The sequence below is a fragment of the Harmonia axyridis genome, chromosome 2 (genome assembly GCF_914767665.1).
Source record: "Harmonia axyridis chromosome 2, icHarAxyr1.1, whole genome shotgun sequence".
Taxonomy (NCBI): domain Eukaryota; kingdom Metazoa; phylum Arthropoda; class Insecta; order Coleoptera; family Coccinellidae; genus Harmonia; species Harmonia axyridis.
The window spans coordinates 13145113-13161501 of record NC_059502.1 but is presented as its reverse complement, the minus strand read 5'-3'; the positions used below and the strand labels follow the sequence as shown (position 1 = coordinate 13161501).

The 16389-nt window shown below is 34.1% G+C and overlaps 1 protein-coding gene across 1 annotated transcript; it reads left to right on the top strand.

Annotated features, from left to right (window-relative positions):
- The first annotated feature begins 993 nt into the window (after positions 1-993).
- LOC123673073 (chitin deacetylase 8) lies at positions 994-7460 on the top strand. Its single transcript, XM_045607494.1, has 7 exons — positions 994-1149; positions 1284-1460; positions 2816-2962; positions 4519-4717; positions 6012-6249; positions 6397-6577; positions 7129-7460. Exons 1-7 carry the CDS (start codon positions 1105-1107, stop codon positions 7339-7341), a joined length of 1200 nt encoding a protein of 399 aa, XP_045463450.1. The 5' UTR covers positions 994-1104; the 3' UTR covers positions 7342-7460.
- Positions 7461-16389: the final 8929 nt, after the last annotated feature.

Here is a 16389-nt window from a genome sequence, read left to right as displayed (position 1 = left end):
GAGCAAAACTGATAAATCAGTGAAAAAATTTTGAAAATCCATCAATAAATGACTGAGAAATAGATTATTTAAATATACGTATTTTAGCGCGGAACGTCTTTGGTGTGACGTCACGGCTCTTGCCTGTGATCGCTACACCATAAATTATGTTTAAATACTTAGCCGCGCCAAGGCTCTCGCGCCGTTTGTAGTTGTACAGTGCAGTTTTAACTCGAGTTTTGTTTTTATGTCACCATAATGGAAGAAGGCTTCATGAAAGGACAAAGTGACAATTTGCCTAAAATAGATATATTCGCAGTGATGGAGTTTTTTTCTTCAAATCCATCTTATGTCAGTGCAGAAATAAAAGGAGTTAAACTTTTCAAGTAAGTATCTACTCTTGAGTTTGCTTCATCATGGTTCAACTTATAACGATGATTTATTTAAAAAACGTTTCATAAACAGTTTGTAGTTGAGTACTGGTTGTTGAAGTCTATCAATGGCAAAAAATATTTATGTGAGGAGTAAAAAGTAAAAAGAAAAAAGTAATTTATATGTATGTATATAGTAAGTTATTTCAGCCATCGTGTAACGAACAAAACACGACACGAACGGCACAAGTGATTGTACACCAATGAATTCGTAAGCACTCTGCCAATACCAGTCGTCTAGTGTGTGACGTCACGACACTTACACGTACTATGAAATTATTCTTCCAAGCGCAACTTCATAGTCCCATAACTTTTTCATTCTAGAGATATTTCAATGATTCTTCCACATTTTTGTTTCATTTTACTTAAATTTTCAGAATTAATCCTTAAAAAAAACGAAAACTAGTCCACACGCCTGCATTATATTTTAAAATTTTCAATAACTAGGTCGATTGAATAATACAATATCTAATGATATTTACTTTTGATAAAAACTTCATTCAATTAATGAAACATTCGCAACATCAATATGTTTTATTGAGAACTCGAAATTTTAATCGAATCGCTATCTTTTACCAAGTATTAAGTTATCAGTTTGAATGGAAGTATTCCATTGAAATCTGATAAATCGATAGTCATCGAAAGAAATAATCAAAAATTTATGATACATAAATAGCTGTAACAGAAGCACTGGATGATTTTAGATTTGTTATTGAGATTTTGGCGAATCGAAATGAAGGTGAGTAGGCAACTTTTTCGATTATCCTAACTGTTTCTAATTTTGCACATTGAAATACTTCTTAGGAAAGGTGATAATACTGAAATTGTGAAGATATTTCCAGAATTTATATTATTTTTATTTATTTTTTTCAGTTCTATTCAATTCTGCTCATTTTCGCACTGAGTTATTCATACTCTCTGGCTTCTCCATTAATCAAAGATGATTTACCATTGGCCAAGCCTTGCGACCAGAAAAAATGTGAATTGCCTGATTGCAGATGCTCCTCAAGTGAGATACCTGGAGGATTGAGCAGAGACAAAACGCCGCAGGTAAATCGAATTTTTAATTCAAACTTAACTCAGACCTCTTAAATTTATACTAACTGACAAAGAAACTGCAACACCCAGAAGGAGCTGTTGAAATTTTTAATTTTTTTTTGGTAAAACATAGGTAGTATCTATAGCAAGGAGTAAATGATTGAAATTAGAGAAAAAAAGAAGGGTTTACAATTTTTTTTAATGATCTTGTTAATAATGTGTTTGTCCACCGCGATATTTATACACTTCCCAACACGTCTCGCCATTGATGCAATAAGATGGTCTATTTCTTCTTGAGGGATACTATCCCTAGCTACCTGTACTTCATGTCTCAGAGCCGCCAAAGTCCGTGGGGGCTGGGGTAAATTTCCAAGACTTCTACCTATGATGTCCCAAATATGCTCTATGGGTGGAAGATCGGGGGATCTGGGCGGCCATGGCAAAATATTCACATGGGTCGCTTCTAAAAAGTTTAAACTAACTCTGGCAACATGAGGTCGGGTATTATCTTGCTGAAATATTGAATTCTCGAGCTGGTTAAGGTAAGGGAGAACATATGGCTCTACTATTTCTTGTAGGTAACGCAGCGCTGTCATGTTACCTCGAACAAAGACTAAAAGTGACCTACTTGCATGTGAATATCATCCCATACCATAACGCCTACTGTCCGGTGTACATGACGCTCAACATCAAACTGAGGTCCACGTCTCTCTCCCTGACGTCGTCTAAGCCTTCTTCGGCCATCATGTGCACCCAAGGAGAATCGAGATTCATCAGAATAAACGACCTGATGCCATTCCACATTCCAATGTTAACGTTCTCTGCACCACCATAATCGTTGCCGGCGATGCTCAACCGTCATAGGTAACACAAGATGGGGTATCATATTTACTTTGCCGATCACCCAAACATGTTTCTTCATCTGAACTGTCCCAGATGTTGTGAGCTACGAAGGCAAACTATTCCATCAGAAGATTTTCTTTGGTGATTAAACATTCTTTCATGAGGTTTACAGTTTTTCAATATCTTGAAGATTATGTTCCCTAAAATATCTTGAGAGAGGTATCTACAGAAAATCTTTATCCCGTTGTGTGTGTTATGTTGTTATTGCCAGCTTAAAATGTCGTTATGTTATGTTACGTTCGAATGTTGTTGATTAAAGCCTTATATTTTGAAGGTAATTCATTAAAAATATCTAGCCGGATTTTGCTTTATTAACAAATTCAATCGTGGCATTCACGATATGAAACTCAATGAGAATGATCATGTTGAGATCTCCGTTCAAAATATGAACGATCCTGATAACGGGAAAATATTGACTTGTGGAAGTTTATAAGAAACATTAATTTTATTAATTTGTTTTTCAGTTCGTATTCTTAACCTTTGACGACGCTATCAGAAGTGATAACTACCAGTTGTATGTAGATGCTTTTTACGGTAGGAAAAAAAATCCTGATGGTTGTAACGTGAGCGCCACCCTTTTCGTATCTCACGATTATACCATTTATCCCAAAGTGAGTAAAAAACATCTATACTAGTCATATTTCCTGAAAACCATTAACAAGTACGTCCATATGTATTGTACCCTCCGATAAATAAACATAGATAGAGGGACATTTGTCGTTTTTAGTAAGGAAATTTTGTTCCCAACATGAACTATCAAATTTGACGTGAAGCGCGCGGAAATGAAAACGATGTGATACGATATTTCACTCAATTCGCGAGTTTCTCACGAAGAATGCACCTCTTAAGTCCCTTAGTGGATCAATGTTCCATATTAACTCAAAATATATTGAAATAAATACCAAAATATATCAGAAATTCAGAAAACAAGTTTAAACTTCAAGCGCGCCAAACGACGTGAAACAACGGATGATACTTGGAGAGCAATGATTGCCAAACCTTGGATTTCAGCAGGTAGATACAGAAAATAATAAATATTCTGCTTATTATAAATTCGACAATTTGGAAAAATATCGGGTTCCAAATAATCAAATTTGCATATTTAATCGGGAATCACTCAAATAAATATATTTCATTCAATATAATAAACATTCATAAAGATATAGTAAAATTTTTAATTTGAAAATATATCACAATCCGACAACGTAATCTAACCATGTTGGGGACATGTTAAAATTGCGTATACTCCCTCTATATATGTTTATTACTCTATGATTGTACCGAACAGTAATATTGGCTTAGCTTCGAAATCCTTAAATCTCGATGTACAGGGTAGGCCAAGGTGGACATTTTTGAATGGGAAGTCCCATTTTTATACTAGACAAATGAAAACTGATGTTGGTGTCTGAGGGTCAATTTTCATTGGCGACAACCGCAATTCCATAGCTCTCAACGATACATAGTAACCGGGTGTTTTTCAAAAATGTTCATTTTCGAAAAATTGCTGTAGCTTTTATTCGGTTTAAAATTTTTCATTTGTAAGCAACTTGTAGCAACTTTTTACATAGAATTCAATGACGTTAATTGATTTTTGCGCAAACTGATATTTCATGAGATATCGTTTTTTTTTCAAATGGGACATCCCGTATCTACATATTTCGATAGAGCTGAAAATTAGCATTCCAAAAATATAGCATACTCGATATTTTTCAGAGGTCATGTTCGAGATAATGAATTTTCAAATTTTATCTCTGGGATAAGTAGGCTTTGGAGCATGCGATGATGAATGAAATAATGGAAATGTTGTCAAACATTTATTGAAACAGTTGAAGTTCACCTTAGATAGCAACTTCTGTTCAACTTTCTGCAATGAAATATGAAAATTATGAGAAGTGGGACATGTTAGTCTGTTTTATACAAATCGCAGAAAATGCAAAAGCAACAAGTGATTTGTATCTTGAAAAATATTCATAGAGACGGCCAGCTAGGTAGCCTGATCTAACTCCATAGATTGAAAGATATAACCGACTTCAGTTTTCGTCTATCTAGTATAGTAATGAGACTTCTCTTTCAAAAGTGTCCAATTTGGCCCACCCTGTACAAAGGAACCAGCTGTTACAAGTGAAAAAATTAAATTTTGTGCATTTAACATTTGTATCATCCACAGCTTCATGATTTGTACGAGAATGGATTCGAAGTTGCATTACATTCCATTACCCACGATCCTAACACAACCAAATGGCAGCAAGCTTCTGTTGCAGAGCTGACTGATGAATTTGATGGCCAACGCCAGATCATCAATAAGTTCGCCAAAATACCTAACAGTGACATTCATGGAATGAGAGTACCATTCCTACAGCTATCCGGTAAGTCCAGCATTTTAGATATTGTCTATCTATTGTGCTTTTGGCACTCAGTTATACCTACGTAATTTTTTTGCTGTATTCTTGAGATGTAATCCACCCAACATTGCTGACTGACCCTTTGAAAATACATTCAACTTCGGTTATTGTTAACATGGTTGCAAAGAATTTTTCACGGCACAAATCTAATTATTCTTGTTTTCTACAGGATCATTTCTTTTTCACTTCTCTTTTTACCTCCTTCTACTACATGCAGTAGCTTTCTGGTTAAGCTTAACTCTCGTATGCATTTTTCTGTTGTGTCTGCAGTTATTTCTTTCTCTACCCTTTTATCGCTACTAAGGACTTTATCTTTATGTTGTTTTTTATCTGTTGATTGTTCAATTATCATGTAGCTCCAATTGCAAGTCTACTTGGTATTTTCTACATTGTGTTATGTGATTCCTGCATATATAATTCCTGATTTGTCTTTATAATTTTAACTTTGTTGCTTATAAGATAATAGTGCGAAGGAGTCACTCCTTCGCTTTGTTATAGAATTTGTACTGATCTACTTAATTGTGGTTGGATGAGCCATTTGAGCAGTCTTTAAGTTTTTTGAGTACTTTTTTAAAATGGCGATAATAATTCAAAGTAAAATATAACGGTATTAATACAAATATTCTATGAATATTGAATCAATATCATGAACAGAAACCAAGATAAAGCGAAATATTCGAAACAGTAATTTTTCAGAAACTCGAGAACGAAGCAAGACATTTACGATCAGATTTCTGCTATTTTATCATTACAGAAAAAAGATTGAGGGTACTTGAAGATTTTTTCTCCAAGTCTTATAGTTCTCGAGTTCTCGAATTTGGGATATCCTGTACCGTATCCTATCAGTAATATGGAAGAAATCTAATGAATGATTCTTCTTCTTCTTCTTAATTTAAGCCTAGGGCTTGTATATTCCACTTTAGTCCCCGGTGGATGTAGATATCCAGGAGTCTTTCCAGCGCTTAGGGGGTCTGCCGACTGGTCTTCTGGTACCTGGGATTCCGTCTCGGGCTATCCTAGCAATTCTGCCTGCGTCCATTCTGCTGACGTGGTCGTTCCAATATCGTCGTCGTTTTCTTCCCCATTTAGCTATGTCCTGAGTCTGGCATTCCTCTCGGATGGCTGTGTTCCTCTTCCTATCTCTCAGCGTGTATCCAGATATGGTTCTCAGTATCTTCATTTCCGTCGTTCTTAGGATGGATTTTGTCCTCTTGTTGTCTGCTAATAAATGATTGATTAATGTTTTTCTTTATGACAGGAAACAACAGTTTCGAAGTAATTAAACAAATGGGTTTGGAATACGATTGCTCTTGGCCGAGTAGATCCTATGTCGATCCAGGACTATGGCCTTATACTCTGGACTACAAATCACATCAAGACTGCCCCATTGGACCCTGTCCAACTGCTTCCCTCCCAGGGGTTTGGGTAGTTCCAATGCTCGACTTATTTGATCAGAAGAAAGTTCCATGTGCTATGGTCGATCAATGTACCAACATGTATGTTACGTTATCAATGTATCCTACTCAATGTATATGTATGGCGACCTTTAATATGAAAAATTTATAAAATGCCTTGAGCTTTGAGCGCTTGTCAATAGAGCAGTACCAGATTGTATCGAATTGATTAGGTATTCAATATTTCAGCCCATCGGATGCTGCCAATATAACAGAATGGATAATCCAAAATTTCAATACTAATTACAAAAACAACAAAGCACCATTTGGATTTTATGTTCATGCTACTTGGCTATCGATCAAAAAAGAGCATAACGAGGCATACAAGAAGTTCATAGACTATTTGCAATCTCTACCTGATGTTTACATTGTGAGTATATTCGTTTATTTCATACATGAATTAAGCCAGAAGCTTTTGTGCGTTCGTCGTTCATGGGCCGATTGAACCCTTGGAGACCACATACCTGTATATGTACCTATATATAGTTCTGTGGTCTTCCAGGGTGCAATTCGCGCACGAATGAATGATCGCTTGAAAGTGAATGGCTTCATATCATATCTGTGTTTTCATATTTTTTTTTGTCGGATATTAACAATATAAGGACTATATTATATAACCTAGCAGTTTTGAACTTATTTCAAGTTCATCTTCAGACACTGCCTGAGAATAACATCGAAATACTTTGGGGTTACACAATGCAATTCTCATATTGATAATATCTGATTTTATTGGTAGTTAAAACATAGAAAGTGTTATTTTGATTAGAATTAATATATATCTTTTGTGAATATTACTACAGTTATTTTTTATACATCTTTTTGATCGAAGAGACTTTTCATTTATTTTAGAATGAATAAAAAATTTAGGTAATTTTCTACTTTGGAACTTTGAATCTTAATTCAGTAATTTTTTTACTTCAGGTGGGGATCCACCGAGCTCTAGAGTGGGTAAAAAATCCTGTACCAATTGGATCTCCTGATTGGCCAGCTTGTCCTACAGTCACTAAGTCGGCCTGTGAGGATATATTCTGCACTTATACCCGGGAAGATGAGAGTGAGATATTAATGCATATATGTGCAGATGCTGGATGTCCAGACAAATTCCCAACTCCTGGCAATCCTCTAGGAAACTGAAAATATACGATACATGAAATGTTTCTCTGCTTGTTAGGAAACTAATAGCAAAGAAAAACCATTTCTTAGGATACAAGAATCTATGTTAGTTATATTAAAAAAATAAATGTTAAATTTTTTTTATGAATTTTCTTGTGAATTGTTGACGTCAGTTTTGAACTCCTGAAACCTCATCTGAAACTATGGAATGAGATGGAAGCATAGAGTAATACACATAGATAGAGGGAGTATATGCAATTTTTACATGTCCCTCACATGGTTTGATTACGTTGTCGGATTGTTATATATTCTCAAATCCACAATTATATTATATCGTTATGAATGTTACATTGAATGAAATATATTTATTTGAGAGATTCCTGATTAAATATGCAAATTTGAATATTTGGTATCCGATATTTTTCCTAACTGTCAAATTTATAATTAGCAGAATATTTAACATTTTCTGTAGTTACCTTCTGAAATCCTAGGTTTGGCAACTTTTGCTCTCCTAGAGTCGTCGGTTGTTTCACGTCGCTTGGCGCGCTTGTAGTTTGTTTTCTGAATTTCTGATATATTTAGGAATTCATTTCAATACTTTTTGAGTTAATATGAAACGTTGATCTGCAATGGGGTAACAAGTGTTCTTTGTAGAGAAACTCGGGAATTGAGTGAAATATCGTATTTCTGATATGTTTTCATTTCCGCGCGCTTCATGTCAAATTTGATAGTTCATGTTGGGGATAAAATTTGCTTACTGAAAATGACATATACTTCCTCTATCTATGTTCATTACTCTGAGCATGAAAGCAATATTAAACCGAAGCTGTAAGTGTAACTGAAGGTTCAGCATTTTTGAAATAATGCCACTAATACACAACATTCCATTACAAATGATTAAATAAACCTTTCTCTGTGGCAGTTTAGAATAAACTCAACTCACTGATTTGTTATACAAAAAAAATTCTATATTGTTCTATATCATTTTGAAAATCGGAAGGTTTTTCAATCGCATCTCAATTATTTCAATGTTTCCATACTTTTTGGAACGATACACCAATCTCGGAAGATTCCCCCAGAGAGTTTCTCTTTCGGTATTTTCCTCCTCCTGAAACTCTTTCTTGTATCGGGTGTTTTTTTTTAGAGATATAGAACTTTAAATTGCAATAAAATCACCGTGGATTATTCGATTGACATGCATTTTATTTATCCGCAAGATAATCTTGTGGCATTACATTTTAAATATGATTTCTGGCATATGACCGCCACGGCTGGCTCGTAGTCCAATCTGAACGTCCAATTTTCGATGACTTTTTCCAACATATCGGCAATAACACGGCGAATGTTGTCTTCCAAATGGTCAAGAGTTTGTGGCTTATCCGCATAGACCAATGACTTTATATAGCTTCACAGAAAGTAGTCTAGCGGTGTTAAATCACAAGATCTTGGAGGCCAATTCACAGGTCCAAAACGTGAAATTAGGCGGTCACCAAACGTGTCTTTCAATAAATAGATTGTGGCAAGAGCTGTGTGACATGTTGCGCCGTCTTGTTGGAACCACAGCTCCTGAACATCATGGTTGTTCAATTCAGGAATGAAAAAGTTAGTAATCATGGCTCTATACTGATCACCATTGACTGTAACGTTCTGGCCATCATCGTTTTTGAAGAAGTAAGGACCAATGATTTCACCAGCCTTTAAAGCGCACCAAACAGTCAGTTTTTCTGGATGTAACGGTGTTTCGACATACACTTGAGGATTAGCTTCACTCCAAATGCGGCAGTTTTGTTTGTTGACGTAGCCATTCAACCAGAAGTGCGCTTCATCACTAAACAAAATAAAATGGACGTAGTGCGCGATACGAATTCCGCACATTATTTTCGAAATGAAATTGCACTATTTGTAAGCGTTGTTCAGGCGTGAGTCTATTCATGATGAATTGCCAAACCAAACTGACAATAAATCACTTGACAGCTGTTAAATCGGTCACCATCTTGAACAGTAATGCCAACTTAAAGTTATATACCTCGAAAAAAACACTCGTTACCACAGAAAGGTTCCGGGCCAATGAAAGCAGTTGGAGACTAGGTACTACATGCATGTACCTATATACCGTTATGTGGACTCCAAGGGTGCAATTGTCTTAACGTCAGTGCTTTATTCATTTTTTTTTATTGATGGACGCATCAGAAGAAGCGTTGGTTTTTTGAGACTCGAATAAACATTTACTTCTTTTCCGAATCGGCTTCATATTGTTCACGTTTGTGGCTAGGATTAGGCAGTGATTAAAGTAAAATTGCTTTATCCTGCACACGCAAACCGGTGTCTGCTTTAAACCATAGCATGACGATTTCAATACCGAATGTTTACGATTCTTTAGAACAATCAAATAATAGTAGAGTAATAATGAATTCGCAGCTGCGCGAATTCCGACTTTGAAAGAAGCAAGGTCAGAAAACCGTGGGAATTCCGAAATGAAGCAGTAATGACGATGTACAATCGTCCCTAATTAACTTTTCTTAGAATTTGCGAAAACTTATGGAAGATCTAATGAAATGAAATCTAATTCTGAGAGAACTAACAGAATAATTCGAGTAATTAGGTAGTACCAAATGTATTGAATGGTAAACAGTTTAGTGCAATGATCCTGACATAAAGAATATTCCACCAACAGACGTCTACTTCATACATCTTGGTATCATTCTTTGGTATAGTATATCCAAAGTCACTTGGACACTGAGAGAAGTGTTTATTTGATATTATCGAAATTGCATTATAGTTAATAAATCATTTATTGGATATATGGACAAACAAATATTATTTTCATGGGAATCAATAATTTATTTGAAATCCCACCAATAATCATCATTTATTATTACACTTCATTTATTTACGCATAACTTATATTAATAATGCTGAAGAAATATCCATTTGAAGGAAAAAAATATATTTGAGGTTAATATATCATTGAGTAATAATTAATAAACCTTATTTATATGTAATATGTATCCATGCTGAATAAAAAAAAAATTCAATTCAGTAATGGTTAACGTATTTCTTAGATAATTATTTTGGTTGTTTCTATTATCCGATTGTTAGGGTCTGAGAAAAACCGTTTGCCGAATTAGGTAATTTTTTAGGGTTCATATTGAGGGTATCCGGCTTTGTACCCTAGTCATCTTGATCGCATCTGTTCCCTCTAACCACTGTTCTGCCAACATTACTAATTACTAAGCAGGTACAAACGATCTAAACCCAAAATTCAGTACAGAAGTGCTAAGCGGCGTTCAATAAGCCCTTATTAATACAGATTTTATGTTCGAAAAGGAAATTCAAATCAAAGGAAAAGTTCCAGGACAGATCCTTCAAGAAGATGCGCTTCTCTTTGAGTGATGTGTCCTTAAACTTTTCCACATATTGGATCGCTAGAATTATGTTAGTTTGTTAATTATTAATAAATCCTATATTCTGAGTGAATAAATTATTGAATTCTTGTGAGAGTTTATTTATAAATAGCAAATGTTCGTTAACTACCAGTTGAAAATTTGTTGATAATGAATTTATGTTATTTGTGGAGATAACGTGAGTTCGTATGAATTATTTATAACCGAAATATATTAAATATTATCAAATACCTTTTAAAAAAATATTTTATTCTCTATTGATAAACTTTTTCGAATGCATAATTTAACTATTAATGAATATATTAAATATAAATCTGCTGTTATAGTTGTTAATAAATAACCTCCAAATAAGTGCTTTATTAATGAAAAATATGGATTTCTCTCAGTGGAGCAAGCCACAATATTTCAATCAATCAAGGTTTGTCCAAGTTTCCAGAAATTCTTTTGGGGCTAGTGAATTTATTGCCTAACAATACTTTCAAATAAACCCCGGTAATAATGTTTTATATACCTGAGTGATGTATTTTGTTTATTTACCGAAATAAACTCCATTATTATTATTATTTAGCGGATCGCGGTATCCACTTCAAAGGAACATCTGGTCAAGCGTTTTTATGGACTAGTTCAAGTGACTTTGGATATACTATACCTTAAGGTCGCTATGCAACGTTACCCCGTCCTAATTGAAATCAATCATTAGGTAAGTATATACCTAAGTTCAAGAACTGTTTCTACTACCCCTAATGAAAATGACGAAATTCGTACAATTCGACAACTATGTAACTTTCTATTTATGTTTTTTTTCTACAAATTGTTCGCTTCAGGCGCCAAAATTACTCGCGCCGATCCTGCACCAGGAGAACCATTTTTGCCTTATGACATAAACCTCGTTTTAGAAACATAAGCGAGATACAGGATGTATAAACTTTGAAGTTACGATTTCTGGTTATATCTATAAGAGTATTTTTGAGTGCTCAGTTCAGAAAAGGTAAAAAACTCTGAAAAAATTCAAAATGACGGAAAAGCTGCAACTTTCGACATTTTGTCTCGGTTGCCAAATTGAATTTCATTTTCTGAATCAACTCAATTTTCCAAGATTTTCTGTGAAAAAATTCCTTCATAAATCGAACCAAATTCTTAGACAGCAAAAAAAAAATTCACCTGAAATTGTTGAAATGAATATGAAAACAGAATCGAAAAATATGAAACTTTGATACCCGTATCTCGAAAACATAACATTTGCGTCCTATATTTATAGGATGTTTTTAAAATTATCTCTCATTTTCCTTCGTACCTCCAATTTAGGAACACCCTGTATGTTTATACTTTGCAACCATTTTTTAAGTCGTTTTCCACCTATACAGCTCAGATTATCGAATCGAAATGACCGATTAAATATAATTGCCTTGGAAACAATAGAATGACATGGAATATAAAACAGTGAATTCGAATTTCGGAATTTCATTTTTTTCATGATCTGATTCCCAAAAAAAATTAATAATAATATTTTTTTTATTAAACTGTGATAATGTCAGATACGGTTTTGAACATTTCTTACTCGATTCATTCACAAGAATTAATAATAACGAAAAATTATAAAACAAGTATACAAATTTTTGATATTCTCTCCCAATATTTCCGAGACATCATGTCAAGATGAGTTCCTACAGAACATAAATATTCAATAATAAACACTTTCAGGATAATAGTATTTACCAGAAGGAAATTATGTCACGGTTTTGAAGTCAAGTTTAAAATTTCACAACTAAACCGTCACTGTACGTTGACAATGTTTATCTAGATTTTGAATGATAGACTTATTTACAACCCTTATAAATACATCTAGATAAATATAGATTCACTGGAAAATATTTGCGAGTAATTATATGCACTAGATAATTAGATCAAGTTTTTCTGTTCAACTGAAAATAGCAAATTTGTAAAAACAGTTCAAGGCTGTGTTTGCACTTCTGAATTAGTCTTCATCGTATTATATAATGAAGTGAATTCATATTGATAAGGACCATATTACATCTGTATGAACGAAATATGATTCTATACTCGACAATATTGAAGATGAATTGATCATTAAAAAAAATTATTGATTTCGGCTCGCAAAAAACATTTACGATAATTCTGAACAATTGTTGTCTGTCTGTCGATCGGTGTGTCTGCAAATCCTTATAACAGTCTTAAAATTGTTGAAAAACAATTTTCATCCGATTTTTATGAAATTCAGTTGGGATATCCAGTTCGGGTCGTTTTTTATACTAGCCAAGTGCCAATTTCAATATTCCATAAAAAAATAATTGAAATGTTCGAAATTTTGTTCTACAAAGAAATATAAAAAAGAAATGTTTCTCATTTATTCATTGTCATCTATGCCTACGGCTAGTCCTAGAATTTTGTCTACTCGTCCAAAAAAAACAGTTACGTAAATTACTATTTTCATTCCATCGTTTCAAGAATAGTTCGAAACGGAAGTGACATTTTTATTTACACTTCAAGGATTTTTTGCGGTAAAGCCATAATTTGAACCACGTTCATTAAATTACTCGTATTTTAGTATCATTTTATGAGGTTTTCTTTGTAGTTTACCACTATGAATAAGGTGAACATTTTGTAGTTGGAGTATATTATGTGTTAATTTCCTTTTTCCACATGTAGTATCAATCGGTTTTCATATAAGAATTAACAATCAATAATTGTCTTTACCTTGAGAGCTTTTATGTACGGTCATAATGATACGATGGCACCTGCATATTTCATAATTTTAACTAGTAATCGAATGATATTTCATAATGAATATAATCAAGTATTCGAATGACATAATTTCAGATAATTCTCTGTATAGTTATGGTGTTTGTTAACTACCATCAGAAGATTGTCGAAGAACCATGATGGTATTGGCGAAAAAATAATTATATTTATTATACAGGGTCTTACAACAGTAGCACAGTGCCCATATCATTTTCTACAGCATCCTTATTGCTTGAGAACCACTCTCACTCTGTTTTTTCAATAGGTAACCTATTTAAAAAAAATTCTGCATTCTGGTCCATTTCAGATATACCTTTTGAGAAGTAAATTATGTTTAATATTTGATCATAAATAAATTCCAATTGGACTCCCCATAACTTTGTAATATCAACAATTTTAAATTTAATTAATATTAATATTAACAAGAATATTAACAAGAATAGTTTCGCCAACATTGTGGTTTTTACACATTGTTATATTAACCTATAGAAGCCACAGTGTTGGCGAAACTATTGTTGATAAATTTAAAATATTTGTGGAAATTATTGTTGTTTTATTTCATCAAGGAAATATTCAGGGTGCCCCTAAATTGGAGATACAAACGATAATTACAGATTTCTTGGACACCCTGTCTTCGAAAACTATTAATAGGATTGAGTTGGACCCATAGGTTTTCTTGTTCAGGCGGTCATATTCTAAAGGGTGTTTTTTTTAGAGCTATAGAACTTTCAATTGCAATAAAACAACGATTGATTATTCGATTGACATGAATTTTATTTATCTGCAAGATAATCTTGTGGCATTACATTTTGAATATGATTTCTGGCATATGACCGCCACGGCTGGCTCGGATGTAGTCCAATCTGGACGTCTAATTTTCGATGACTTTTTCCAACATTTGTGGCCGTATATCGGCAATAACACGGCGAATGTTGTCTTCCAAATGGTCAAGGGTTTGTGGCTTATCCGCATAGACCAATGACTTTACATAGCCCCACAGAAAGTAGTCTAGCGGTGTTAAATCACAAGATTTTGGAGGCCAATTCACAGGTCCAAAACGTGAAATTAGGCGGTCACCAAACGTGTCTTTCAATAAATCGATTGTGGCACGAGCTGTATGACATGTTGCGCCGTCTTGTTGGAACCACAGCTCCTGGACATCATGGTTGTTCAATTCAGGAATGAAAAAGTTAGTAATCATGGCTCTATACCGATCACCATTGACTGTAACGTTCTAGCCATCATCGTTTTTGAAGAAGTACGGACCAATGATTCCACCAGCCCATAAAGCGCATCATATATATATATATATATATATATATATATATACATATTGCGCCGTCTTGTTGGAACCACAGCTCCTGGACATCATGGTTGTTCAATTCAGGAATGAAAAAATTAGAAATCATGGTTCTATACCGATCACCATTGACTGTAACGTTCTGGCCATCATCGTTTTTGAAGAAGTACGGATCAATGATTCCACCAGCCCATAAAGCGCACCAAACAGTCAGTTTTTCTGGATGTAACGGTGTTTCGACATACACTTGAGGATTAGCTTCACTCCAAATGCGGCAGTATTGTTTGTTGACGTAGCCATTCAACTAGAAGTGCGCTTCATCGCTAATGGACGTAGTGCGCGATACGTATTCCGCACAGAACCATTATTTTCGAAATGAAATTGCACTATTTGCAAGCATTGTTCAGGCGTGAGTCTATTCATGATGAATTGCCGAACCAAACTGAGAATAAATCACTTGACAGCTGTTAAATCGGTCTTCATCTTGAACAGTAATGCCAACTTCAAATTATATACCTCGAAAAAAACACCCTATACATCATACGAAAAATTCAGAAAAATTAACCGGTGACTATTTTTCCATTAGGCTGCTGCCTGGTCCTTTTAGTTTCAAAATTGTTCCTAGAGATACTTTCATTCTTTTTATTTGCCCACCATAATATAGAAAACATATTTTCAAATTTAAATAAAACTAATATCTATAAAGCCAATCGTGTATACAAAATCACAGTCTAAACGGACCTATCTAGAGCAAAAGTGACTAGAATCAGTTTTTGATATTTTTAACATAGTATTTTCACATCAACATATCACAGAGAATATACTTAGATTTTCTGTGTATTATTAATCATCAATTAAATACTTAAAGGGATTAAATTCATGGATGGAAGTGTATCTTACAGCTCCACTGTTGATTAGACCTGAAAGGTTGAATGCCAAATATTAATTAAACGTAATGGTGAGCGTGCGTCCTCTTTTTATGATTACAATACCCTGGAAGGTTGAAGAAATGAGAATAACGTGCAGCAATGTTCAAAACTAGAGCGCGATGTCCTATGTTCTTCAGTATTCAGTGGGTTTTACAAATTAGAAACTAGACAGATTCTTATTGTCTTGTAGGAGTCATAATGCCTTTAAAACTTAAGTGACTGTGTGGAAATTGAATGAATAGGGATCAAATTTTCGTTCAGTGAATTGGTGAAATATTTTATTAGATTCCAAAAACTGAACTTTTTGAGTAAGGTAATTTTGATTACTTCTTTCTTGAATATTGAAAACTTTCACGGATGGATTGTTCAAAAGTTAAGTTGAAATATTTCGAGCTTAGAAATTGTGGGTTAATTGCTTTTCCACCTTATGTTTTTTTTTTTTTTAGTAGAATGAAGGAATCGTAATGTACGACCCAGAAAACTGAGTAGGTACAAACCTCTGAAGATGATTACTGTGGTATAGTTGAAAAATTGAATAGACCATGGCTGGAACGCTCAGAATTTTCTAATTTTATCGAATAATTGGTTTTATTTGAAGTTTTGAACAAGGTAAACATCATACAGGGTGGCTTACAACAGCCGGAAACAGTTCAGCTGGATATTACTGTATGTATGT